The 27,444-nt window shown below is 34.0% G+C and overlaps 1 protein-coding gene across 2 annotated transcripts in view; it reads left to right on the forward strand.

The window, feature by feature from the left end:
* The window catches only part of LOC113498312 (lysophosphatidylcholine acyltransferase-like), a 36,732-nt gene extending 9,466 nt beyond the window's left edge, over nt 1–27,266 (forward strand). Inside the window, exons 3-4 of one of the 2 annotated variants that reach the window (XM_026878289.1) lie at nt 4,590–4,816; nt 27,118–27,266. In XM_026878289.1, coding sequence (XP_026734090.1) covers nt 4,590–4,816; nt 27,118–27,251 — 361 coding nt within the window. In that variant the 3' untranslated portion in view covers nt 27,252–27,266. Of the gene's footprint in view, nt 1–4,589; nt 4,817–18,861; nt 19,074–27,117 lie in introns of both variants that reach the window. The other variant, XM_026878290.1, reaches the window with a different exon arrangement.
* Nucleotides 27,267–27,444: the final 178 nt, after the last annotated feature.

The raw sequence follows: 27,444 nt of genomic DNA on the forward strand, positions 1-27,444 counted from the left end.
ATTTATTTTTAAATCTCAATTTAACATTTCCTTCCTCTTTGGTCAATATGATTGAGTATAGATGTTTGAATATATGTTTGCCTCTTTACACAATAAATTTATTTTTATACTGTGCTCTTAGTTACGCAGTTATTGCCTTCGTTTTAAGCACAGTCGTGCTTGGAAGCCCTTCCGCAGTTGGCAAATGTTAAGGTTATGTAAGCAAGCCTGTCGGAACCACTTTGATTGTGAACGGAGTTCGTGTTTAAGTATTTGAATGATTTAATAGTGAGCTAAAATTTAGTTATCTTTTTGAGACATAGAGGTCAAACATTGTTAACAAAATTTAAAGAAAATCTAAGGGAAATTCTGCTAGCAACACAAAGTTGGAAAATCGAAAACAATGTAGGAAATCTCCGAAATCAATTTGTAAATGTATTAGGGGAAAACAAAACCGATCGGAAAACTTTTACATTGCGATTTGGGTCGTTGAACCGTCAAACTTACTTTTTACGTCACTTTTTTTTCGTATGAAAAATAAAGTTTCGCAGACATACATTTTTAAACATATTTTTAAAAATATTAAGTCGATTCCTCAAAACCTCAGTGAGACTCTCATCTAACAAATATCCAATCTATATATATGTATTTCTATTATGAAAATCAAAAATTTACTGTAGGTATTTATTTTATTGTCTGACTGTAAACTGTTATGATTTTTGAAAAGTTTATTTATATTTAGAACAATAATAAAATTGAATCCGATAATCCGGTTCAAAATCTCATATCCAAAAAAAAACATTCTTGTTTAGCAGTTACTTAAAATATTTACTAAGATATGTTCACTTAATAGTAATTTTCATTTTCACAGCTTATTTTATTAAGATGAGGTTGTTTTTATAAATTCTTGCCCATCTTTCATCACAAACCTTGGCGTGTGGCAAACTGTTGTGAACGTACCGTGATAGTCATTGTTCTAGCTATTGCAATAGGCACATAATTAATGCCACAAAATTATTGTGTGATCATAATTATGTATGTATTTATTTCGAAATAACGATCATTATAGAGGTAATCACTGATTTTGTAATATAAGGTGAAATTTTCATTGAAAGCAAGTATTTTCGGGTATTTTCTTCTCTGGCTACGGTAACGATGTATAGTCAAAGATGGCTGCCAAGCTACGATAATTCATTATTAGGGTTTTAAGAAGTTTGTTCAGTCACCATTAAGGGTTTTCCCTGTGGGAAAACGCTATGCAGCTTATGCTATGCCTACGCGTAGGCCTTGAATTAGGGTGGGAAAATGTTGATGTTATTTTTTGTATTAGTCTCAAAAATGAGTCTATATGATAGCCCTAAAAATACTCACTACTAACTTCGCTCAATCATTCTTCTTTTTGGTTTGCAGTTTACATTAAGCCTATCGCTTGTAGGGTTAGTCCACTTAACGTATTATATCCGCCCCTGGTCACCAGCTACATCCAATCCTACTAACCCCTATATATTTTCTAATCGTCGCTACACAGGGCTGGGCACAAACTTTTGTCTTCTTTTGCACAATCTTTTTATACAATGTCCGGGCGTTTGTTTTTCAACCTGAGGAATCTAATGATCATTGCTACGAAATTAACATATATTAAAAGTAAAAAAAAATATTATTCCCTTAAAAATCATATTTGGCAGTAAATGAGGTATTTAACCATAAAAATGCCGTCCTTAACTTTTTGTAAACTTAAGTTGAATGGTTTTTTCATAAAGGCCAAATAATTTTGAAGGTTTAAAGAGTCTTTAATCAATTCGTTACCTCTTCCGTTGTTGGCATAATTTTATTGATTACATTGAGAATTATTTACATTTTGTGTAATGTCTTTCGTAAGTAGCATTCATACTTAATTAGTTTTTGGAATGTTCTTCTTTTCTATGTGTAAAGTTACCCGCGCTAGACCACCATATTAATTTTCCTATGTATTATACTGTTCTCCGGTCACAAACGCACTTTTTTCGATGATATAAATGTTTGTTGATATTTTTACTTTAGTTGCTTTTCGCCCTAATGGAAATGAGTTATCGCTAAAACAAGGTAATCTGTTACTTCGGGTTATAACCCATCTACATACTACATCATCATTGCATGGCCTAGCCTTTTCCCAACTATGTTGGTCCAACCGGTTTCAGCTAAGTACCAGTGTTTTACAAGGAGCGACTGCCTATCTGACCTCCTTAACCCAGTTACCTGGGCAACAGGATACCCCTTGGTTAGACTGGCTGTCAGACTTTTTCAAGCTTCTGACTACCTGTAACGACTGTCAAAGATGTAGGAATAACAGCCGGGACCCACAATTTAACGTGCCTTCCGGAACACGGAGGAACTCGTTATGACAAAGATGGTCACCCATCTACGGACCAACCGCGTCAAGCATAGCTTAACCTGTGATCGAATCACTTATGCGGTTATAGCTTAGCCACGAGCTCCTCTACATACTACATCTAATAAAAAATCTTTTAGATGAAGAACTGACAGAATCTCATAAACTTCATACTAGCAATTTAAATATTATTAAAAAAAAGTGTGATTTCCAGTCTAAATTAATCTAATCTACATACACAAATGACTACTGGCTGAAAAATTAAATCAGTCTCTTTGTTCCAAGTAGTTTCTGATGTTAATTATACTTGCTAATCACACGTTAGCAGAATTCAACCTTCAATCAGTTGAGTTGACATTGCGACTACATCCTCGGGCATACGACTGGCCTTAAACTTATTTTACGTTATCACCGAATCTGTTTTTAAAAAAGAAACTTTTTAAATTTGGAAATGTAGAATTCATTGACATTGTGAGGTGAATGCCAAGTGACGTTTCCATCAAGGTTTAATTGATTGTCAAAACCTGTGTTTTGCAGGATTCAGGAACTTGCACTCAATCTAGGTTAGGGTCGAATGCAGGCAGGACTGAAGGCTAAATTCTTCCTTCTGATTACAGCCAAACCACTAAACCTTGTTGTCGTTTTGAGGGAGATTGTTTTAAATAAATATTGTATCTCTTTTTATTAAGCAGGAAATATACTGATTTGCAAAGAAAAGTATTCCGGTGGCTTTGGGTGATAGGACTATTTTATCTTCAACATTAACTGTCGAGTTAATATGATGGTTAAAGTCAGTAGGAAACGTTTGAAGACCATAAAGGGTTTAGTATCTTAAAAAAAATATACGTGGAGAACTAAACAAGCAGATGTAATATTTACAATTAAATTAAAGAAAATATGAAGAGAAAATCTCTGCAAAAAGCTTAAACGTGTGGAAATGTATTATAATCAAGTTTCTATTCTTTTTTGCCTGTACGTTCAATAACACTTCGAGTGCAGATAGGTACTTCCAATTATCTAACTTACCTATCATAAGATAACTACTCTGCAAGTCTCTGTGAATTATACAATTAATCAAACACGTCTGCAGTATTGCCGGGGATTTTAATCGTTATTTCTGATTCATAATTATCATAAAAGATAACGCTGTGCAGATGGATTATATAGATTACTAAACGTCTAAACTCTAAATTATTTTAGAAGAGAATATTATGAGTCAGCAAAACATTCAAGTCGTGTATTTAATTATACTTCATAAGGTCTTCTTCTATCGTTATTCTGAGATTCACACAATTGTTTGGGTAATGAGACTTGTTTCAATTTTTCGATTACGACCAGAAAGTTATTCCAACAAAATTGAAAATTAATCATTTGCTCCAATCCATATTCAAAAGTGAATTAGTTTTTAAATAATTGTAAGAAATGTCACATCAATTTAATTTTTGACTAGCTTTTTCTTGCGGTTTCGCAAAAACAAAACCTTAGGAACCGTCTTTTGACGTAGTCGGGTGACAAGTGTGAAAAGCCTATGTGTTAAACCGCCACATCAGCTAGCTCTGTACAATGTTTTATCATTATTATACTTGCTGTTTAAACGGGAAGAGGTAACAACCACAAACCCAAGTTATATAATAAATTAGGTGGCAATTCGAATATAAAAAAATGCCTGCTGTCTTACCTATATAGGTTAAGAAGTACACTTTTATTTGTTAATGTGTAAAGTTTTTGTTCAATATAATTTATACGTCTTTCGCGCCTCGTCCGTTATTCAATGAAGATGGATGAATAAACAACACTTTCTATTTCACAAGAAAGTTGGAACGGTTTCTTGTGCACTCAGGCTGTGTAACACTAACACCTTATAAGAATTCGTTTTTGTAGAGCCTATAATTTGACTTCAAATGGAATAGTTCTGAATCTCGAACGGTAGGCTTGCTTCCGTTAGAATCGAGTTATTTAAATCGATTTGAGATCGAGTTCGTACTCTGGAACTTGACACTAGCGCTGATTCGTGTAAAAACACGAGTTGGAATTAAGCTATGCCGCCAACTAACGACGTTGATAACATTTGATGGCAACTCGACCTTGGTTTGGTTCAATAGTATCATTTTAGGACAGAATCAAATTCATCAGATACAGAAATAGAAACAAACCGGTTTCTGGAGTAAACCTACAGAAAATTAGGAGTGATGTTACTGTGAATCTATTTCCTATCAGCATAATAATAAGGTTTGTTTCACAGTAAACTGCGGTTCTCGATCTTGTCGCTAATACGGTTGGTGGTGGTGGCTGCGGGCTTCCACCGCGTGCGGGTGCTGGGGCGGCAGCACGTGCCGGCGGACTCGCGCGAGGCGCCCGTCGTGGTGATCGCGCCGCACTCCAGCTTCTTCGACGCCATCGCCATCGTGTGCCTCGGCGCTCCCAGCGTGGTCGCCAAGGCCGACACTGCCCGCCTGCCGTTCATCGGACGTACGTTCGCACCAGCCGCATGTCCGCTTGTGTGTAGCGCATGCTCCAACTGATCGATGCTAGCTTTTTTGTTCCTCGTGTTGTTCATGTCAATTGTTTTGTTTTTACTTTGCCTTTTTTGCCGCTCAAGTATTTTTCGAGTTTTTTTTCGCCATGAACGCTTGTTGATTTCAGCATTTTAGGTTGCGCCCGTCAGAAGTATTCAGTGCATGAATCACTTACGTATAATGAATTAGCCTTCACTGTGATTGAGAAACGGTTACAGAAAATAATATATCCAGATGATTCACCTCTTTTTGTTGCAACTCTTTCTTCAAGTTATTTAGGTCGTCATAAAGCTTATTAATTATAATTAGTTTTTGGATAGTTCTTCTTTTCCTTGAAGACACACATGAAACTGCAAATTCTGAAAGAGTGTTAAAAAAATCGTACGAACTAATTGGAATTCAGTCCATCTATTTGCTGTAAAAAGAACAACACCAATTTCGCCGCTAAGCACGTTCTCTCGGCCGCAGTCGGGAACATCGTTCACAACTCGTGGTAACTACACTTGAAAATTTTCCGTACTTTAGTCTGCAAATAAACCGCCTGAGAACCGCATTATGACGTGAGTGACTGCAGTGGAAATATCATTTGACGCTCATAAATGTAAGCTAAAGAATTCATAAAGTATATTAAGTAGGTATGTACGTAATATTAGAAAATCGGACGGTCGTTATTGTAGGATGTGTGTCAGAAAATAAAAGAGGAATTTGAAATTTCAACTGTTTTGTATCAGCATAACTGGTTAGGTTTATATTTTTTAGCCTAAGCCCAAATCAGTCTAACATTTCGATTCATTTCTGCCCAAACAATAATAAAACAAAAAAGCTACTTTAGATTTTCTGTTTATATTATATTTTTAAGTAGGCCTTCGACAAGAGCAAGGGCATTCCTATCGTAAATATTGTCCCCATTTAGTTTAAATTATTTTATCCCCTTTAGTAAACCTTTAACAATAAAAATCTATACAGAATTCTAGAAGTCTAAACAAAACTCTTGCCCGATCGTAGCCAGCTCTTAGAACCGGCGATCGATTGGAAACAGACACAAATAGTACACAGGTACCGTCGACAGATAACAAATAGCACCAAGAATTAGCCAAAATCAACCGTACTCCCATTTTAATAAGAGCGAAGTGTTTGACAATATAATACCAATATTGTGCCGTATACTGTACCTGGGTCGTCAGGCCACATAGTTATATAATTTAGTAATCTTGTCTATTTTATTTAAGGCTTTGCCTGTCTGTTCACTTTATCTTTTTGTTTTTATTATTTTTTGCTAGAATTATTAAGATACTGGTTTTAAAAGTTGAATTCATTAAGTAGCTGGACATATATTGTTTAAAGAGTACCGGTTATCTCCCAGAAACGCACTTGGCACAATAACAAATAATTTTGTTAATCTATCTGTTTCTTTTTAATTTGAGATTTATTGAAATATAAGTGTATGCAGTCTATTAATTTTGACTTACAGACCGATTTATAAATAATCCTACCTAAGTAGATTCCTAACCATATCAAAATCATCTAGGATTAATATAGAATCATCATCATCATCCTAGGATGAAAGGCTAGCCCTTACCTAAGTTGGATTCGGCTTCAGTCTAACCGGTTGCAACTAAGTTCCTGTGTTTTACAATAAGCGACTGAATATCTGACCTCCTCAACCCAGTTACCTGGGCAAAACGCTGCTCCTTAGTTAGACTGGTTGTCAGGTTTTCTTGCTTCTGTAAGGACTGTCAAGGATATGATAATAACAGCCGGGACTCAATTTAACGTGCTTTCTGAAACACGGATAAATATAGAATAATATTAAATTAATACACTTCCCTTTGTCTATCCATCAAGGCCTTAATTTATAAAGCTTACACAATGTAAATTAAAATTAAAGCCAATTGTATTAGGTATTAATCTACTCTGTCACTTGAGACAAATTTGCAACATGACTGAAACCTTAGTAATGTGACACGCTGACATAAAATGGAACCGTCGCGAGCAATACTTTACTTTGTTATTGTTAGGTTGGTACTCACAACACTGTTACGTATCTATAATAATATTAACTGACGCAGCACACTCTTTTGCTATATAAATAACACGACAATAAGATGAAAAAATAACACGTCATCGTCCTCCTAGCCTTTTCTCAACTATGTTGGGGTCGGCTTCCAATCTGACCGGTGGCAACTAAGTATCAGTGTTTAACAAGGAGCCTATCTGATCTCCACAATCAAAGTTATCTGGGCAATATGATAGATACCTCTTAGTTAGACTGCTTGTCAGACTTTCTAGCTTCTGACTACCCGTAACGACTCTCGTGGATGTATGAGTAATAGCCGGGATCCACGATTTAACGTGCCTTCCGAAATACGAAGGAACTCTTTATGACAAAGACCCGACTGACGTTACCCTGCATGATAATGCAAGCGATTATTCGAAGTTAAAAGTAGAATAATAATATCTACAACTTTCACACAGCACCATCTAGAGATCTAGACTCAAACTAAGCAGAGCATGTATTATGAGTACTAGATAACTGATAAACATACTTATAATTTCTAAATACATACATATTAAAGAAAAACTACACCCAGACATAGATCATGTGATACAAACATTTCTCCTGGGTGGGAATCGAACCCACAACCTCCTGTATCAGCATCCTGCATAGCAGTCAGGGCCACAAACCACTGGACCAACCGGCTTGGTAGTTATTTTATCGAGACATTGAAGAGGCCTATTGACATTAATCAAAATTCAAAACTCTAAATAAATCTGAATAAATATTTGCAAATAACACAAACATTTGCTTATAAAGTTGGTATATTATAACCACCTCCTTGACTTTCACGAAGGCTGTTAGCTACATGTTTATTCAAAAACACATTATAAATGTATAATTTTGTCAATAAAAATTGCATAAATGCCAATCTTTAACAGTATCGAGGTCGCCGAACGACTTTTTTTATTTAACATTGAACATTTCCTTAAATGTGATTCGGTGAGCGTCAGATTTGACATTGAAACCTTTTTTGCATTTTAGGAACAATGTACTTCAGTTAAGTAATAATAAAATGTAGTTTTATTGAACGCCAGCCTTTCTAGCCAAGTGACATTCATACAAATGTTAACGTAAAAGAAAACTTTCAAATGTATGGAAATGACATTTCGTTTTGACCTGTCATCTCCATCTAATCGAGAGATCTCTATTAACGATAACGTTTGCCAAATTGTTACTTGGCTAGTTTAAGACCTGGATAAGGTTTTCACACTTCAGCATATTAATGAATAGAAAAAATACAATTCATGGGAATATCACCTTTTCATTAAATGCTGTGATTTTAGGTCGCTTCAATCAGCGTGAGTGGTGATTGTTTCTATCAATTGTATGAAACTAACATTCCTTTTTTAATACATTCGAGTTATTTGAACAATTTTCCATGTCGGTTTGTATGAGGTGTCTTTTAAAGACGATATTGTCGCGATTTTCGAAACCGTTTCAAATCCATTTGAAGGTCATGATCTACTAAATACAACGGAGCGACGAGAAAAAAAAGTGATGACATACAAGAAAACAAATGAAGTAGTACGATTTAAAAAAATCTGAGGGCACGGCAGTGCCCCTGCCAAGTCTCGAGCAAAACGGGCACGGCCGTACCATCTTTTCTCGAAGCGATTCGCGGCTGTTTCGCCCCCCCTGTATCTTCGACGTGGACAAAGCTAGGAGTTTAGCTTTTCGGGGAATAATAGTAGGCATTAGAACAAGCTTAAGTTCGAAATTACATGCCAATTGAATTAATGGTTTAGGAGTTACGGTCGATCAAAGTTACACCATTTTGTCACTCACTGACTCACTGACTCACTGACAGATCATCAAAAATCTAAGGTACTTCTAGCAGACTTAGAAACTTCAAATTTTGCACCAAGATAGGTCCTTAGCCACATATAAAGGAAAAATTATAAAAACATTAAAAAATAATATGCCATAGAAAACAATTTTATATTTGCGGTTTGGCAAGACCATTATGTATGGATTTTGACTGCATTGTTAACTTTGTTCGTTGTTTAAGTACCTATTCAATTGGATGAATACATACATAGAATAGAAAAGAATAATATAAATGTAATACACAGACTATCATTAATACAAATTAATACATAAAATTCATAATTCATTAAATTAATAAAGCTAAAACTCCATTGTATTGCCGATAAATATTGTATGCGCGCTCGATAGATGGCGTTGTACGTGTCTGAATCGCGCTATGGTTTCGTTACAAAGCGCAGTCTAAGTAGTACTTCAGAATAATTCGATAATTTTCATTTGATAGCGCCACCTGTCTATGAAAAATCATTTCGAAACTAAAAAATATTGTAGTGATAATTGATATTCGGAGAACTTTACGTGTTATTTAGTTTAGTTTAGCTATAGTTTGTAAGTTAGTAGATATATATATGCATATATATATAAGTTTAAGCTTGTTTACATTAGAAGTAACGAAGTCTCAGAGAAGAAACAAAAGAGATAGAGATAGAGAATGGGTTCTAAGCAAAGCAGTAGCTGAAGTCCTAGAAATTATGACACCTAAAAAAAAAGAAAGAAATACACTTACAAAAAATAAATGAGATCCCACCAAAAACATTGAATGTAAAAAAATGCCAAGTCTCTCGATGCAGTCTTTCCATCGTAAAAAGTTTTGAGATCTCATAGAAGCCAAGTCCTATTCAAAATATTTTGTAGTTATAAATCAACATTTAGTAATTGTATCAATAGTTTTCTTTATATTATAATTATAGTGACTTGGCAATGAGCACAAATTAAAAGCTGCTTGATGCCTGGAATTATGTGCAAATGTTACTGACGAGACCAGTGATCAGATTATTTGTTATGTGTGAATCATGATGGTCACTACCGACTACATGCTCCAATACAATAATTAAGAATACCTTACGGGCCATCGCTTTATGAAAGTAAATGAATCGAGAGTACACTAAGACTGACTGCCGTTGCCGAAATTCGGTTGGGACGACACGGATAAACCAAAAGAAAATTAATTTTGTGATATTAATGTTTACGCATGCGGTGTGTGTAACTTTCAACTCCTACAAATATGCCGTTTTATTTGTTTCTTCTTGTGCTCATTGCCAAGTCACTATAATTATAATATAAAGAAAACTATTGATACAATTACTAAATGTTGATTTATAACTACAAAATATTTTGAATAGGACTTGGCTTCTATGAGATCTCAAAACTTTTTACGATGGAAAGACTGCATCGAGAGACTTGGCATTTTTTTACATTTAATGTTTTTGGTGGGATACATTAGACGCTATTGTGATAGAGCGCCATCTAGAAAAGGCGCGCGCGCAGTAACTTAGAGAAAAAGAGAGTCGTGACTTTGTCTTAAACATATATTATGGTTCCGTATCAGATTTTTTGCAAAGGCCACGTTATTCATTTTAAAAAGTAATTTGCTTTGTTTATTCATCTTCGATACTTTCTTTCCACTTGTTTCTTCGTATTCATATTAATACGATTTTTTAATAATGTCGAATTTAGATTTTTTTGGTCATGAATATATGTTATTTCATAACTGTTTTGGACAAGTAACCTGTCAAATCTAGACCTCAACAGTTTACCCGTGACCATGACACCGGCAAAGACATTGAACTCACCATTTTAATTTAAATTAAATTATTAAACAAAAAAAATCTAAATTAATGAAATATACAAAATCAAAAATTTCCATTAAAAAAATATGACTCTGAATTCACAGGAAAAAATATACTATTCCAAAGAATTTATTCTACATCACATATTCAAAAACAACACTATAATAAAATATAATTCTACTGAACATAACCAATGACGTCATGAAATCATAATGTGTTACGAACGTAAAAGGTTTTAATATTTTTAGCTAACCTTAAAAAAAACAGTTATCACAAATCCCTTTAAAACTTGCTCCGTCATAGTTTTGATTAATCTTGTTTTTTTCTGACCGTACGTGTGAGGTATCGTACTACCGTTATACCTTCTCAATAGACCTGTACCCATCAGTTTAGTGTACTGGTTTGCTGACCCTACCTTGTGTCAATGTTAAGTGTTTTTTGTTGACTTTACTTGAATGTTTAAGGTCAGTGTTTTTACGTATATATTTTTTTAAATGTTTATAAAACAGCTTTATTTATTATCCAGGTATAAGGAGTATTTATGTTAATAACCAAAGAGTAAAAAGTTGACTCGGCCCGAGTGTCCGTCCGTCTGTCAGTAAGGTTTATCTCATGAACCGGTAATTGCTATTTTCATAGATAATGTATTCTTATTCCTGCTATAACAAATAATAAAAATCAAGGTTAAGTAACGTTATGGTTGGTGAACAATTTTGTTTACATATTTGTTCTCTCATTGTCTTATTAGTGCGGACCCCTCAGTGTCTTGAGGCTGACTTGGACTTGACGACTGATTTTTAAATCTTTTAATTTAATTGTACATAGTAATTTTATTAATGCACACTCAAGACTACTTATTTCAAATTTAATTTGTTTTAATTACAATTAATATGTGGTAATATTACTAATTTGCAAGTTTTTGTAATGCATATACTTAAATCATGTGATTTAATAACATAAAATGTAATTAAGGCCCGAAAGACTGGTGAAAATCAGAATGTGGATACCTAACTAATTTTAAACGTGGCTTCAAAACTATTATTGACCAAAATATTATTAAAGAGTAGCCTAAAATAATATCACAATTTTGTAACTAAAAATAGAGAGGCAGATTTTTTTTTAAATATGACTTTTTTGTAGTTTACAAATGTTCAATGTAACTTTTGACATCTGATATGAATGGAAAAATGCTCTACTTAACCTTATCCATTCACGAATTCAATTTGACACACCTACTTATTACTTATGCAACAGTAATGAGGGAACAAAATTGTTATTCACAAATAATTCATAATTAACGTTTTTTTTTGAATCGTAATTTAAATAATAACTGAAAGCTTCTTAAAACAAGAAACCGTAAAAGTAAAAAATGAATCTGAACATAATTGAAATGAGCATAAATAAGGAAACCATCATTGAATCCCGTTTCAATTAATGTGAAATCAATTACACTTGATTTTCTTTTTATATTTGTGTTTAAAGTACAACATGCTACAAAGACACATGCAAACGAACGTTATTGGTAAAATGATCTTTAGTACATTGGAATAAAGGTGCTATCGTGGATATTGAAACTGGTATGTGACGTTTGGCCATTGCAAGCCTCCACAAATCACATAAAGTTTACAATGTATAATTTACTTTTTGCAGTCATTTACATCCCATTATTTTACAAATCCGATTCCCTTTATTACTTAAATTTGTCGTTGAACTTTAAGTTTTGTGATTTACAAATGATTAAGTATGTATGTATACTTTGATCGTTACTGCGAGTCTTTACAACCTACGAGTATATTGGTTATGGGAATTGATAAATGCTTTTAAAGAAGTTCTTGAAAAAAGGTAAACAAATTTCTAGTAACTATTTATAAAAATAAAGGAACATTTAACTAAGTGGTATTTTTGATAAATTAAAATTTATTATTTTATTTTAAAACGAAGGTTTTTAGTCGAAGCCATGCATATGTGTTTAAATTACATGAATAAGGTGCATAAGGCACACATAATCTTTGTACTTAAATAGTGCTCACAGAGAGAAGTCCTTTCTACGATCTAAAGGCAAAATAACTGAGACTGACAATATCTAACGGTCTTTACAAAACACCATAAATTTACACTGGCGGTAAAAGAAGAAGAAAAAATACTAAACTTAACAAACTAATCAAAGCCTTTATTATTTAAAAGAAAACTAAAACCGATTGACTTTTCTAGTGTAATCTACTAAACCGTTTTATGTTAACTACGTGTTCCTAAAGATTCACTTTTATAACAGCATATTATGTCGTTGCAAAGATTCATTGCTGTCAAAAGAATTCATTCTTCGAATAACAGTAATAATTAATTAAACCTTAGCGCACTTACCTCCTAGGTACTTGTTTTAAGCTTTTGCCGCTTTAAAAGCGAGACGCCGCTACATGAGCGAGTGTGCTATCTCGCTCCCACTACATCAGTACCCTGTAAATATCATAATACAGGGAATAATTATCAATTATAGCATATATATCATAGATTAACTCTTACTGTAAACGAAGAGTTGCATATATTAAAACTTAAACGGTATTCTGAGTGTCATTGCCTTATTGGTTAATGAAAACCCCAAGTTTAGTGAATAACATTGACCCAGTAATATTTTTTTGGCCTATTGCAAAAAAGGTGGTCTAGACCTGTTGTGCTTGTTCAAACTGCCGTAACATCTACTGTTGTTTGTTAAAATTCTCGTGTCACAACGTTAGATATCGTGTTCGTACGAAACTGCTTGACCGATTTTAATTAACTTTAATAATCGTATTAGTATTGCTGAGAATTGGTTAATATCTATTTTTTAAACTCCTCAGTAATAAGTATGTCCAGCTGTCACATTTTTTAAAACGAATGTATTATTTTTTATATATTCAATAAAAGCATTTAGATAAATGGCAAAAATTGATTGCCATTAAGCTTGGCTTTTTCAGACTTTAGACGGAATCCAGGTCCCCTCAACATGGTTTCTTGGAACATTTAGTGACGGCGGCTTAAAAAAATTCACAAAAATATAGATACCTAACTTTAAAGAAGACATATTGGTGGTTTCTTAGGTTTATGCGAGTGTTAGACATTAGAATGAAACTACTTTTACGGATTTTTATAGCGGTTTAATTTTAGATTTTAGTTCCCGACGTTTCGAAACCTTTGCAGGTATCTGCCCGTGACCACGACACCTGCTGATCCGTAAAAGTAGACATATTGGTACTCATTTGAATTGGAATCGAACCTAAACTCATTAATATAAATCCATACCTAAAACCACAACAACGTCACTACACTGCAATAAATTCATATTACTATAAGTGCTCTTGCATGGTACAAATAGGCCTTTTTGAATGATTCAAGGCCTTATATTACGTGCCGTAAACTGTTGGTGGAATCATTTTTTGTCAGAATTTTTTTACCTTCGTTCTTCCTATATATCAAGTTGTAAGGTTTGCAAGAAAACCGGTTTAAAAAATAAATATTTATCAAGGTTAATATAATATAACGTACCTATACATTAAAGTAAATTAATCACTTTAAACATATTATACAGACTAGCTGTTGCCCGCGACTTCGTTCCCGTGGGTAGAAGATATATGTTATGATTTATAACTGCCCTGTTTTTTCACATTTTCCATTGTACCTATCTTCGCTCATATTAGTCGCAGCGTGATGGTTTATAGCCTAAAGCCTTCCTCGATGAATGGTCTATTCAACACAAAAATATTTTTTCAATTTGGACCAGTTGTTCCTGAGATTAGCGCGTTCAAACAAACAAACAAACTCTTCAGCTTTATATATTAGTATAGAAGTATAGATATATAGAGAAAATAAGTATAGAAGTATAGATTTACAAATTGTCTGTAATATTTATGTCTAGTTCATCCTAAAGTGGCTTAAAGGCATGAGATTTAATGACTTAAAACTATTTAAAATCGTCTCGGTATTCATTTAGAAATGGAATTTAAATCAAACCAGTTTTGCATAATTTCTATATCTATGAAGTTACATTATTTTAAGTAAAATTAACTATTGACTTGGTGTAAACTGTAAAACACGATCAAATGAATAAGTGTTTGGGGCTTGCCACCTCTTCTCAATAATGATTTCTGCTCTAGTAGAAAAGAGTTCCTTTACAAATGGAGAATAGTTCTCTATCTCGCTCACACACGTCTTAATAAAAGAGGTTATTTTACCCCCCCTTCTCTTGAGATTATATGAGTTATTTATTGTGTTTCGATGAAGAACTTTCTTACAATAAATGTTTATAACATTGCCGTTAGTAGTTATGCAGTGATATTAAAATTCAACATTTGAATTTTTGCTAAGCTCTAATTGTATTCAACAAATGTACATGTTGAGATTTTCTTTTAAGGCTAGACTATAAAACGGAATTTAACAAAGATTTCAATTATTCTATCATACAATTTTGCTATCATTTGTCTTAATGCTTTTATTTATTACTTGATCCATAAATAAAGCGTTTATTATAATTTGTTTTTTAATTTCTTGCATAAATTGTCTAGTAATATGCTGTGTAGATGCTCTCTTTGGATCTAGTCTAACCAATTTAACGTAAAATAATAATCTAACAGCCCAGAAGCGGTGAAAACTTTCACTTAATCACTGAAATTGACGAGTTTACAATGTATACGGTAAATGCACTACTGAACAATTTGAATAATCTTTATCTCGAAACAGTAAGGTCGAATTTTGTAAATAATTATGTATAGTTAGTTGTTTATGCGGTATAATTTGTGCGCATCATTAAAATCTTATAATCGGAACTAGACTAAGTCTCTTTTATTATTGTTCTGGAGCTGGCGCTACTCCTCCCCTTGTAATATGCTGTCACGCTTTCATAATAAAGTATTTGACTAATACAATACAAATCTAATCTTATCTAAAAAAATATTCTAATCTATAATCTAATCATAGATATCCAAAAATATATATACTTACATTAAGTTGAAATCTCGTGTGACGTCACATATCAGTGAACTTTTTACCGACAAGTGACGTCATTGCCCCACTTCCAAGTGTTACACCGTCTTTGATGCTTTTTATCTCCCTACTATTTTATTGAATTTATAAAAAAATACGTATATTTTTTTATTCAAATCGACCGTACAGACTTATTCTATTAAAAAAATTGAATGCTGTAAGAAATATTCTTTAAAACCTGGAGATGATCCCTCTAGACAATAAAATATTCGCAATGCGTCTAAAAGCAGTGAAACTGTTTTCTTTCGCTTGTAATGGTAGAGCAACTAAAACTCCATTTGGCAAGACGATGCATCTTCAAGCATCTAACATGACAGCAAACAAATGTAACCACACTTTTTGTCCACTTATACGGAACTAAATTGTACTTACCGTTACTGATGGTGTAAAGTATAGTCAGACTGTCAGATAGGCTAAAATTTATAGCTTTGACTAACATTCTTTGACTTTAAAATTTTGTTCCGGTTCTATTAGAATTATATTTTAGAACATTATATTCGTAAAATACATAATAATATAAGAAAAAAATACACTCTCATACATATCTAATGCAGTATTATGCGTGACTAAAGTGATAACTTAAGCTAATCTGCTGAAAGCAAAGAAGAAAACTTCACCTACTGTTGCCGCACGTGTGAGAGAAAGGGAAGCAAGATAAAGTGGAGACGTAACGCGTTACGTTACGAAACGGTTTACCCTTCTACAAGAAGCTGTCACTTCAATAAGGACGTTAAAATGTAAATGTCTTCTTTCATAGCTAGAAATAAAAGTATTGCATTTCAGTACTCATAACAACCTATTCCAGGAGGAGCAATGATGGGCATGTGTATCAGGCTAACTTATTGCCTATGCATATAAGAATTATCAGAAAATTACATATTAAAAGAGTTGCTGGAATTTAGACCTGCAACTGTGTGCATAATAATTCAATCCTTGAAACCCTAGTTCACATAAATACTAAGACCTTTGTTTAGTCCTAGCTACCGCATTAGGTTAAGTAACCTGTAATGGTAGATTAGTGTGATAATTAAATAAATAAATGCACAAGTCATAGTTAGAAAGAGGCTTTAGTTTAAAAAGTTAGTGTTGATAGCCAACTGTTAGGTAGATACTGAAATATCATGATAGTTAACTATATATTAAGCTTACATAGTTATAAAATAACAGTCCAAAATGTCAAATGAGCAAGCATTTAATAAAATTTGAAAGATAACTCTCAAGGACAAGTATTCGTAAAACAGAAAAATCTTTGTTCTACGCGGGGATCGAACCCTCGACACGTCGCGAACATTGAATTTGGCGCGATGACCTTTACACCGCTATCGGCATTCAAAATATAAACCGCTACAACTGTCAGCTGTCACTGGAACGGGTTCCTAACGCGGAATGGAATGCCTCAAGTTAACTAAACAACTGTATTTGGGGACACGTGCGTTTTAGTGTTTATTTAACGTGTGTGAACAAAAATTATCATTCATATGCTATTTTAATGTTCAAAGGTTTTATAGTGCCACGTTTATTCTTTGTAATGTTTGTTTGTTCGCGATTTTTTTTATATCTTTAGCAAAGAAAATTGTTAAACAAAACGGTAATTGTAGATAATATCGTAATTAATGATAATACATTCTGTCTGTCGTTCCGTCTATCGCCGGCGTGTACCATAAGAACCGAGAAAGCTAGACGGTTAAAATTTTCACAGATGATATATTTCTGTTGTAAATTTATTTAGATAAAAAGTCGAGTTTACTTGGTACAGTCATTGTTTAGCTATAATTTCCCTTGTAACGAACCTTCATTATCGCAAATCCGACTCGCACTTAACTGGTTTTACAACTCAATGAGTACGAACTCCAAAAAGTGTATGTGACAAGTGAATGTTTTTTTTTATTTTGTTATTTCTCGTCCAACAATTTCGTGCTAAAGCTTTCTCTATTCAGCCGCTCGGTCAGACTAATGATCATTTGGGTTTTGGGTAAGACCTGTACTAAGCTTAGGTATATATAATTATGTTACCAAGTAACACAAACTCCGAAACTATCCGTAGACAAAAACAAAATAAAACTGATTTTTGAATCCGGTTAGCCATCTCTATATAACGAATATTTTATAGTTTAGATATTATAATAATATTGTTACAAAATTTCTTCTTCTTTACGGTTAAAATACTCAGTGCTATTAAACCTATCGTTACAAAATATAATAAAGTGTAAGTCGACTGTCAGACTTTGGTATCGTAACAGCTTACCGTCAGAAGTATTCAAAATGGTAACAATAAGAAGACCTGATAAAAAAGGTTGTAATCCTAAGTGCTATTGAATTTTCAATTTATTAGATTACTTACAACCTGTGATTAGGGTATTATTAATCATATATAATGGTGGTTTCTTAGGTTTACGCGAATGTTAGACATTGAAATAAAACTACTTTTACGGTTTTCATCGCGGTTTAATTTTAGATTTTAGTTCCCGACGTTTCGACACCTTTGCAGGTATCATGTTGCCCTGCCACCATAATTGTTTCAACATATATAATGGTTTAATTCAAATATGTATAAATTCTGCCAAGATCCGCGCAGAAAATTGTACACCAATAAAATATCGTACGTAATAAATATCTCTATTTAAGGCCAATATTTTCTTTTATTATCGTTACAACAATATAAACTCTAGCCAAGAACCGCAATCCGTTCTAATTTCCTGAGTGGAATGACAGCAGATTCGATTTGTTTTGCTGTTGCCCTACGAAGCAAAATTGGGCCAATTACAAAGAAATAAAACAGTTTCGAGTCTTCTTTTCTGATTGTATATTGCAAATACATAATATGTATGTTTGGAACGAGTTGGAGTTTAATTATAGATGTATTTGACATTGATATACTGAGTCTACGTAGGTTATAAAGGATTTTTGGTATTCCCAATTCAGTTTTTGAGGTTTTTTTTGGGATTTGGGTCTGACTAGAAGACTTTTCTATGGCTTTGAATGACTTCGATATGCACCAAACACAAGCCCTTTCACAGTTAAACATATTAATAAAGTGGGGTTGAGGTTTCAACTAGGGTTGATCAATGCGTGTATTTTGTGAGAACATAAGCTTATTCAATTGTTCTCCAGATTCTGGTATGTCCAGGAGTCACATCAACTCAAATTTTGTCGGGAGCAAAATTCAAAATCACACTTTATGTCACAAGGAAATAAGCCTAGGTATTAACATAACTAAAGCAATGTTTCAAGACTTCGTGGCAAACAATTCATTTGGAAATCTTAATTGGCATAATTTCTGCACTGTTTGAAAATTGAATTTTATTTTTATAGGGCCCTGAAGCCGCTAATATGTTTCATCGGGAAAATGTCTTACTTGGCTGGAGGGATGGCCATCACCATCCGTGGGAGGCAGGCTAGCCGAAAAGAGGCCCCAATTCTGGTGGTAGCCCCCCACTCGTCGTTTTTGGACAGTTGTATTGTCTATGCCACCAAAATGTCTTCAGTCATCGTCAGGAAGGAGAGCATGGACAATTACGTTGGAAGTACGTGTTCTAAGTCTTCTGGGTTCTGGTGATGGGGTTGTGGTGGTGGTTTAATTGTTCTGGGATTTGAGTCACTGTCGTTTGGGTTGTGCCACCGTTTTTTTTGGTGATGGTGTATATGTTTAACGTGTGCATGTTTTAAAGTTACTAAATGTCACGTTTTATTTAGATCCATTTTCAATTTTTGTTGTTTTTTTGTGATTTGGGCTCGTATTCAAACATAATACAGCTGAAAACTTGTCGGATCCTTGCTCTAAGATTGCATACCTATAGAAACAATTATTTTTGTGTAAAGCAAAATATATTAGGTCGATCCGTTTTTACAAGAATTTATAGTACTAGTATTAGTGTCCCTCTGTTGGGCAAAGACCTCCTGTTCCTATAACTTAACGGTTTTTTCGTGGAACACGCCAAAACTTTGATTCCTTTACTTTCAAGCTACGTAAATATTTCGATATTAATGCACGTATTATATTTCTTTAACTAGTCTACACATGTAGACTTGACAAAGACACATTGAAAAACTATTTATGTATCTATTTAAACTATTATCATATGCCAAACAAATTGAATGCAGTACTGTACGTGTGGACACATAAGTGTTACAGCTTTCATCCATTCATTCTCGCATCCATGTCTAATCCGGAACAGAAAGGCGACCATCTCCTCATGAAGTAAGACTGTTGCGATTGTGGGACAGAGACGTCGCTCTATACCGTGTAGAGCGCTATCCTGCTCCCACAGCTGCGTAAGGTAAACTTTACATAGTAGTGGTAGGACCCCAGTTGGATATCCATGGACGTTTGTCTTTTGTCACGTTTGTATGTTTTCTCTAAAGCTTTGTGTTAACGTCCATAGCGAACAATGCATGTGGAATCGATTTTGTTCAGCCATTCATTCGCTTTGTTCGGGCCTTATTTAGAAAAGGCTTCGATGTGACGTTGCTTCTATATATGTGTAAGTATTTTAAGTCTAACTAATGTAAAATCTTGAATTCCATTGGGTTTCTAGATCTTCAATTGTTTTATTTTTATCAGAAAAAAAAATCTCCATCAGATATAATATTAGTATAAGACTGAATAATATCAGACTGCTAGTTGTTCGTATGGACAAATAAGGGCGACAAAAAATGTTTGTATGTGGAAAGCAAAAGACTGAGTGATGTGGCGTGACTCAGTGAGTGTGAGAGCTCATGTCCAAGCAGACCGCCTTAGGCTGAGTTGACACAACACTATCTACTTGGACTTGTTTTAAACCCTAAATGGCATGCACTAATAATAACAAAATTTCATATTGGGTGATCTTGTCAAATTGAAACCTATTTTTATCTCTATCTATTTTATGCCCAAATAAGTTATATGGTTCATCATAAAAATTATCAAATCATTTATACGAATTTGGTTACTTAGGAGTACCTTAAAACTCACATTTTCTCTTCTCCCTGCGTGCCTTACCTGTGGATAGAAACGGCGCAACAGTCTCCACAGCACAGCACACATTCATGTCAACAGAATTGATCTCAGTCATCGATAATCTATCATTCGGTAGCGATCCTGTAACCTAGTACAGTCAACAGCAAAGGCATACGAATAAAGTCAGATATTCAATACTAATGAAAAAAATGCAGCCATCTTTCTGGGCACGTTTCCCGACTTTGGCAGGGATGAAGATGTCTTTTTTGACGCTTTGTTAATAACGTATATTTTTCATTTTATATTGATATAGTTTTAAAGATGTAAATATTAGTTTATTTTAATTTATTGTAAAAAATGAAAAATAAAGAAATTATGCAAATTGATGAAAAACATATTTAAAACTAATGAATAATCAGTTTGTATCAGAACTGTGTTGCGTCGAATTGATTAAAAAGTATGTTAACCGAAGTACCAGCGAGCTTAGTATAACCTTTCAGATCATTTTTGACCATCTACTTTTACTATTGAGTATACCTAGGTATATACACAGTTGAAGTATTGACATTCGCCATATGACATGCGCACTGCGTACGGCGGATGCATTTCATGTTTGTTTTATTATTGGAATTAAACTGTTGCTTTGGTAGGTCGTAGTTCGATGTTCTTAACAAGGCTTTCATTCTAGTTGATATCAATGTTTGTCCGACGTGGGGACAGAAAAAGCGCCATGTCGAGCACCAAAAAAAAAATTATGGTGGGATGTATCACTCGGGAAAAAAATATAATTTTACATTGAATATATGAAGTATTATATTCTGTTATACAAACACAGCAATTTAAAAGAATATCTGGAACAGAAAATGAATAGAAACACAGTAAATTAATTTAAACAGTTTGTAACAAAGTTGTGGTGGAAAACATGGCCGATCTTGCTACAGTGGGTGCTTACAACTATAATTACAATGTGAGGAGTCATCAGCGTGTAATAATTGTACGTCTGATACACTTACTTTCACAAACAGTTCATTTAATAACTGTTGGAAGACTTAAAAGAATCTATCATTTTATAGAAACAATCTTGAAAATGATTCTTTATTAAATGATGCAACGGTTTCGCACGCAGTTCGACTCGTGCCACCGTCGCGTCAGCTCATGACTCCGGTTGGGTCCGAAACTAGTCATGCAACAATCTCGATAAATAAGCAGGAGAAACCGTTGTATCATTTAAGAATCTATTATATCGTATGAGTGACACTAACCTACATTTAGGGCTAGATAGATACTAATATCACTGATACCGGAATGAATTCTCTTGACCTATCCTCCTATGTTCAAAATTTCTTCGCGTCACCCACGTAAACACGTCTTTTATTTAGGTGCCCATACCTAGGCACCCATTACGATAAATACAACTCTAACTATAGTCCATTAGGTTCATTTTCATATTTCCTTTATTTTATTACCCAGAAGATGACAAAGAGATGATTAACATGGCTGTTAACACTATGCCTTTGCTTTATTGCTTAGTTCCTGTTTTTCAATTGTGGTTTTCAACGGTTTTCTTTTTTATTACATCAAACAAGCTGTATAGCCGTTAGCTGTTTTATGGCAGGTAATAAATGTTGTTCAGTTACTAAATAATATTGTTTAACAACAAAAACTTGCAAATAAAAACCTGCTGAGCCGACCTTCATACAAAAAAAAATGTCGAAAAAATCATCAAGAAAATCGGTTCATCCAGTCTGAAATTCTGAGGTGCAACAAAACAAAAATATTTTTTTGAAATCGATTGAGAATTTGTGAACTTCAGTAAAATAATGGTAAGTATCTATCATATTATGGATATTTTTTTTTAAACAAACTCTAAAATCCTCATTGTTGCTAGTCCGACTCGCACTTGACCGGTTCTTTAAGTTTTTACATTGACTCATAAATGTTATTCTCTTTTGGACAAAGATTTCATTAAATGTTTATTTAAGGGATAATTGAGGGACCTCAAAGCGTCCTCAAATTATGTGCTCAACAGTTTCAAAGTAAACAATTTAAATAATAATCGACTGTTATTTTTATTTGCATCTTTCGTTGTTTTAATGTCCATCATAATTATGTTTTCCGAGATTCGTACTCTATTTTGTGTCAAGAACATGTATTTGTATTTGTGTATTTGTGTCATTTGTGTCATGTATTTGTGTCATTAAATATTCATCAAATCTTCTATAAAAACATTATAAAAGTTACATTTCATCATCGTTTACTGTGACACAATCAGCAGCGTAAATTAAAAACAACGCTAAAAAAACAGGATATACTAAAAATGAGATCGAATCCACGCAGGCTGTATAACTAGACTTAAAAATGCATGCTGGAATATCGAATCAATACTCGCCGCTGTCTGGCGAGCGCAGGGCTCCCTACCACCACTGTCCTAACTAAAACTGTATTTGTGGAAGCGAGAGAGTGATACACGATGTAGAGTGCCGTCTCTCTTCTGCAACTGCTTTAGTTTTACTTTTACAAATGATGGTAGATGGTCTAGTCGTCTTGAATGTTACTCGGCTATCGAGATCGTGTTTGTTTTTCTAAACTGCATGGTACTGCAAGCAAGCCCTTGTACTAATATTAACTCAAGTCAAAAAACTTGAAGTTCATTTAAAATCAATACTATATTGCTACTTTTTTTCAAGACTTTAGATGAAGTTTTGTTAATTAATAGATACACATTTAATATTAAACATCAGCAATGATCACGCACCGTAATCCCTCTTGAAATGTCAACGACTGATTTCACATCAAATATGCTTAGCCATACATTGTTAAGTATAGTATTTTAGGGCTATATAGTATACAAGCTATGCTCGTGACTTCGCCTGCCTGTATGTCATTAATAGCAGCGAAATGATGACCCTCCTTTAAAGTTGGATAAGAGAAGTTGTTTTAATCCGAGGTCTGCTCCCTTCAGATCAATGTATATTTTATCGAAATCTGTGCAGCTGTTTGAGTGTGAGGAAAGAGGAGAGCAAACAGACACACACACTTTCGTATTGATAATATAAGTGTCATTCAATAGTGACGTGAGACACGAAATGCTAAGGCTTCTCGCCGCCTCAGACTTAGCTATTATAAGGCTGGGAGACAAGGCCAACTCGCCACGATACGGTATTCTAACCTCTAGTCTCCGAAGGACGTTTATTTATTACTAGTATCTTCTGTTTCATGACTCCATTTTTCTAAATCATACTATCAACATATAAGATGAACCGTCAGAAATAGATCTAATTTGTAATTGGAATGACAGCGCGCTGCTGGGGAGTTGCACCGTTTCTTCTCTCACAGCTAAAGGACTTAGGAAGCGGTGATGGGTGGGCAAAACTGGGTGCTGTCCAATGTAACCTGACCTTCAAAAAGTGCTATTTAGTAGCCTAATTTGAATAAATGAATTTTGATTTGATTTGCGTTTTTTTAATAAACTTGACGTTTACGTAAAGTTAGTTCAAGGGCTTAAGCATCGTCAGCGTCATTATCATCCTAGCCTTTTCCCAACTACGTTGGGGTGAACTTTCAGTCTTCTGGATGCAGCTAAGTATCAGTGTTTTACAAGGAGCGACTGCCTATCTGACCTCCTCAACCCAGTTACCTGGGGAACACGATACTCTTTGGACTTTGAATTTAGAAGTCTGGTTGTCATAATTCAAAGTTCAAGAAATCGATATTTAAATTAAAATATGATAACTGTATCGACAAGCAATTATCGATAAATATAGAACATTAATAAAAGATGAATATTATACATTTAAGTAGTTGCCAACATAACCAATGGTAACTCAAAATCAAGCATTTCTATTATTTCATGTCAGTTTTCTGCATTCAATTCTAGTATTTTTTATGGTAATTGAAACTGTTTATTCGCCGTCGCTCGCGTGCCTATCTAGAGTTTTCTAGAAAACATAGGCTCGTTCTAGGTTTCATGAAAAACGCTAATTTGATTTGATAAACGGCTGTAGCGTGCAGGACCTTACTAAGTTAAAGGGCAATAACCTATTTCATGTTCTGAATTTTATTTAACTTAAAGAAATTATTTAGGCTCTTAAATAAAGTACCAAAAAGAAGAAGTAGGTATTGGTTAGTATTATATACATAACTAGCTGTCCCGCGACGTCGTCCGCGTGGTTAGAAGTTCTATCGAGGTAGAATATTTTTCCCCGTTTTTGCCACATATTCCATTGTATCTTCGCTCCTATTAGTCGCAGCGTGATGTTTTATAGCCTAAAGCCTTTCTCGATAAATTTTCAATTTGGACCAGTAGTTCCTGAGATTAGCGCGTTCAAACAAACAAACAAACTCTTCAGCTTTATATATTAGTATAGAGTATAGATAATGGTAACATAGGTTTATATTGACCTATATCTATAGTATACCAATATTGTAGACAAAGTCTGTGTGCTTATGTTATATGTACGAAGTCTTTGGACCTACTGGTCAACTTTTGCCACAGCCAAGTTATATTTTAGCGGCAAAGCTATAAAATCATATTTTGCATGGGTAATCGTATTTGCATGGGCATGGTTCAGCTAGTCTAGAAAATATTCTTAAGAAAATAATCAATTAAAGTCAAATGATTATCATTTAATGTTTTCAACATTATATACCAACCAATCTTAACACTTAAATATCTTCAGAGTCATAACTCTAAGGTTAACACTGTTACCTTTCGCTGTGTCTATCGTTAAGCTATTAGCGAGTCCGGGACAACTTCCGTGTTCCATCATAGTGTCGGAAACGAGATCAAATTGAAAATCGATTAATCGCTTGCTTCTGACATACATACATAAGCCTACATCTGCTTGCAAAGGTCAGCAAAATTTTTAATCACCGATTTTTTTAACTGGTGTTGTTTCCCGGACATGTTTTCTCTACCTTAGATTTAAAACCCATCAAATGTCGATCTTAATGGTTTTCGTTTTTACTATTAATTTAAGACTTATTTAATTTATTTTAGATAAGTCTTAAATGTCTTTTTTATGAAAAATAACTACCGAAAGACTCCATGATTACTTACAAAATCATGCATTAGAAGATCAATTTTGCACGCATATTAATATTATCTGCTGGTACACACATGGTCTCCGTTTTGCTGATGATAGGTTTTAGAAGTGATAAATAACTTTCATAGAAGTGTAAAATACTTAGTAATAAAAAAAAATGATTTTGAATAGTAGGTATACACGGTGATTTTTTAGTCGTCTTACAAAAGGAGCCCAGTTCATGTACCCGACGTTAAATACCCCTAGGCGCGATTATTATTTTTTCATCCTCAACTAAGACAATAAGTACAAAGAAAAATTAAACAAGAGAAATCTGAAAATACTCTTAAAAATGATAAAAACGCTGCCGCCCGCGCCCCTCACCATTATTACAAGGCTCGGACTGCGCTTGCAACGGAGCTGTGTTTCTAAAAAACTACGAAACGAAAAAATGCATTTTTAATTTATTAAAATCTCTTATATACCTATTTTTTTATCATGAACGTGTTCTAGTCATTGGATACATGAACTGGGCTGCTTTTGTAAGACGACTAAAAATCACGGTGTATAGTACGAGTATATTTGAAAGAAATTACAGTTTTACGAGAAACTTCCGGAAAAATTGGACCAATAAAATGTTCGCCATGTCACAACCGGCTTTAAAAAGGAAAATCTTCAGATTAGATAGTCCTGTTACATTCTTGGTTGCATCGCCTTGGAAATCCGCTGCTATCTTATTCCGCTAATCGCATTGCATTTTACGGCTGCGTACCGTTCTAATTTTACAGCACCAGCTTTTCCTCGCTTTCTCCATTTACTTTGTTCTTCTCAATGTTTAGACTTTAGCTATAATAAATATGCTTATTTTAACGCTCCATTGGAATGAGTAAGTACTAGAAAATTGTTTCTATTGACATTTTAAACGTTTTGCTGTGTAATAAATATGTGGCTTACAATATTTCCCGACAATACGTACTTATGTAAGAATTTCTACTTAATATTGTATAGCGAAATGTAGGAAAATGTGTTTAGAAGTATAAAGAACACCGTTAAAGTAGTTACATTGTTATAGAACATAAAATAGGGATGACGACATCTTTTTTTTCAATTTCTTTCCGGTCGATTAATGAGTAATAGTGTACTTATACGCATTTTTTCTTTTGTCCCGCAAAAATAAATTGATCAAATTATAGTCAATGGAACCCACGCGTGACATCACTTTTGTGTATAATTTTGCGAAGGTGTTACCTACTTCACTAACCCCCTATACTTAATGAACTTAAAAGCAGTTTATCTTTGACAATTTTTGCTCTCCAAATATGTCCAATATTTTTTTAAGTGATCGTTTAGGCGGAGTTACAGTTTACATATTTTTGTGTTTTATACCCAGTCGACATCCGTATGTCAGATCTATTGATGTTAAAATCAGCCAACATTGAGTTGACTACAGATCATTTATGCAACTTAATTTTCTTCAAATTACATGCTAATTTAACACCGATCATGTCCAACCGAATAAGGACATACTAATCCAATCCCATTGCCTCATTAAAAGGATTCCCATAAAAATATGTTAAGGTACTCATTGAGTGTCTCGTATATTTTCAGAGCTGATAAACTACACACAGCCCGTGTACGTGTGGCGGGATGACCCCAACTCCAGGCAGAACACCATCAAGGAAATCATTGAGAGGGCTACCTCCAAAGAGGACTGGCCTCAGGTATGGATAGGATATCCTTAATCATCATTTGTATCTCTTTTCTGGCTCGGGTTAACTTCATGGGAAGAGACTCGGTCCTTTTTATTGCTTACACGGGGACAAAGGTCCAACATGTAGAGGCCTTGTTGAGATTTTTTGTCCAAAATGTGATATCTAAATAACAGGGACCATCCACTTCTGTCCTATAAAAGAACAGATATGAACGGCCCAAGGT

The sequence above is a fragment of the Trichoplusia ni genome, chromosome 10, assembly GCF_003590095.1.
Source record: "Trichoplusia ni isolate ovarian cell line Hi5 chromosome 10, tn1, whole genome shotgun sequence".
Lineage (NCBI taxonomy): Eukaryota > Metazoa > Arthropoda > Insecta > Lepidoptera > Noctuidae > Trichoplusia > Trichoplusia ni.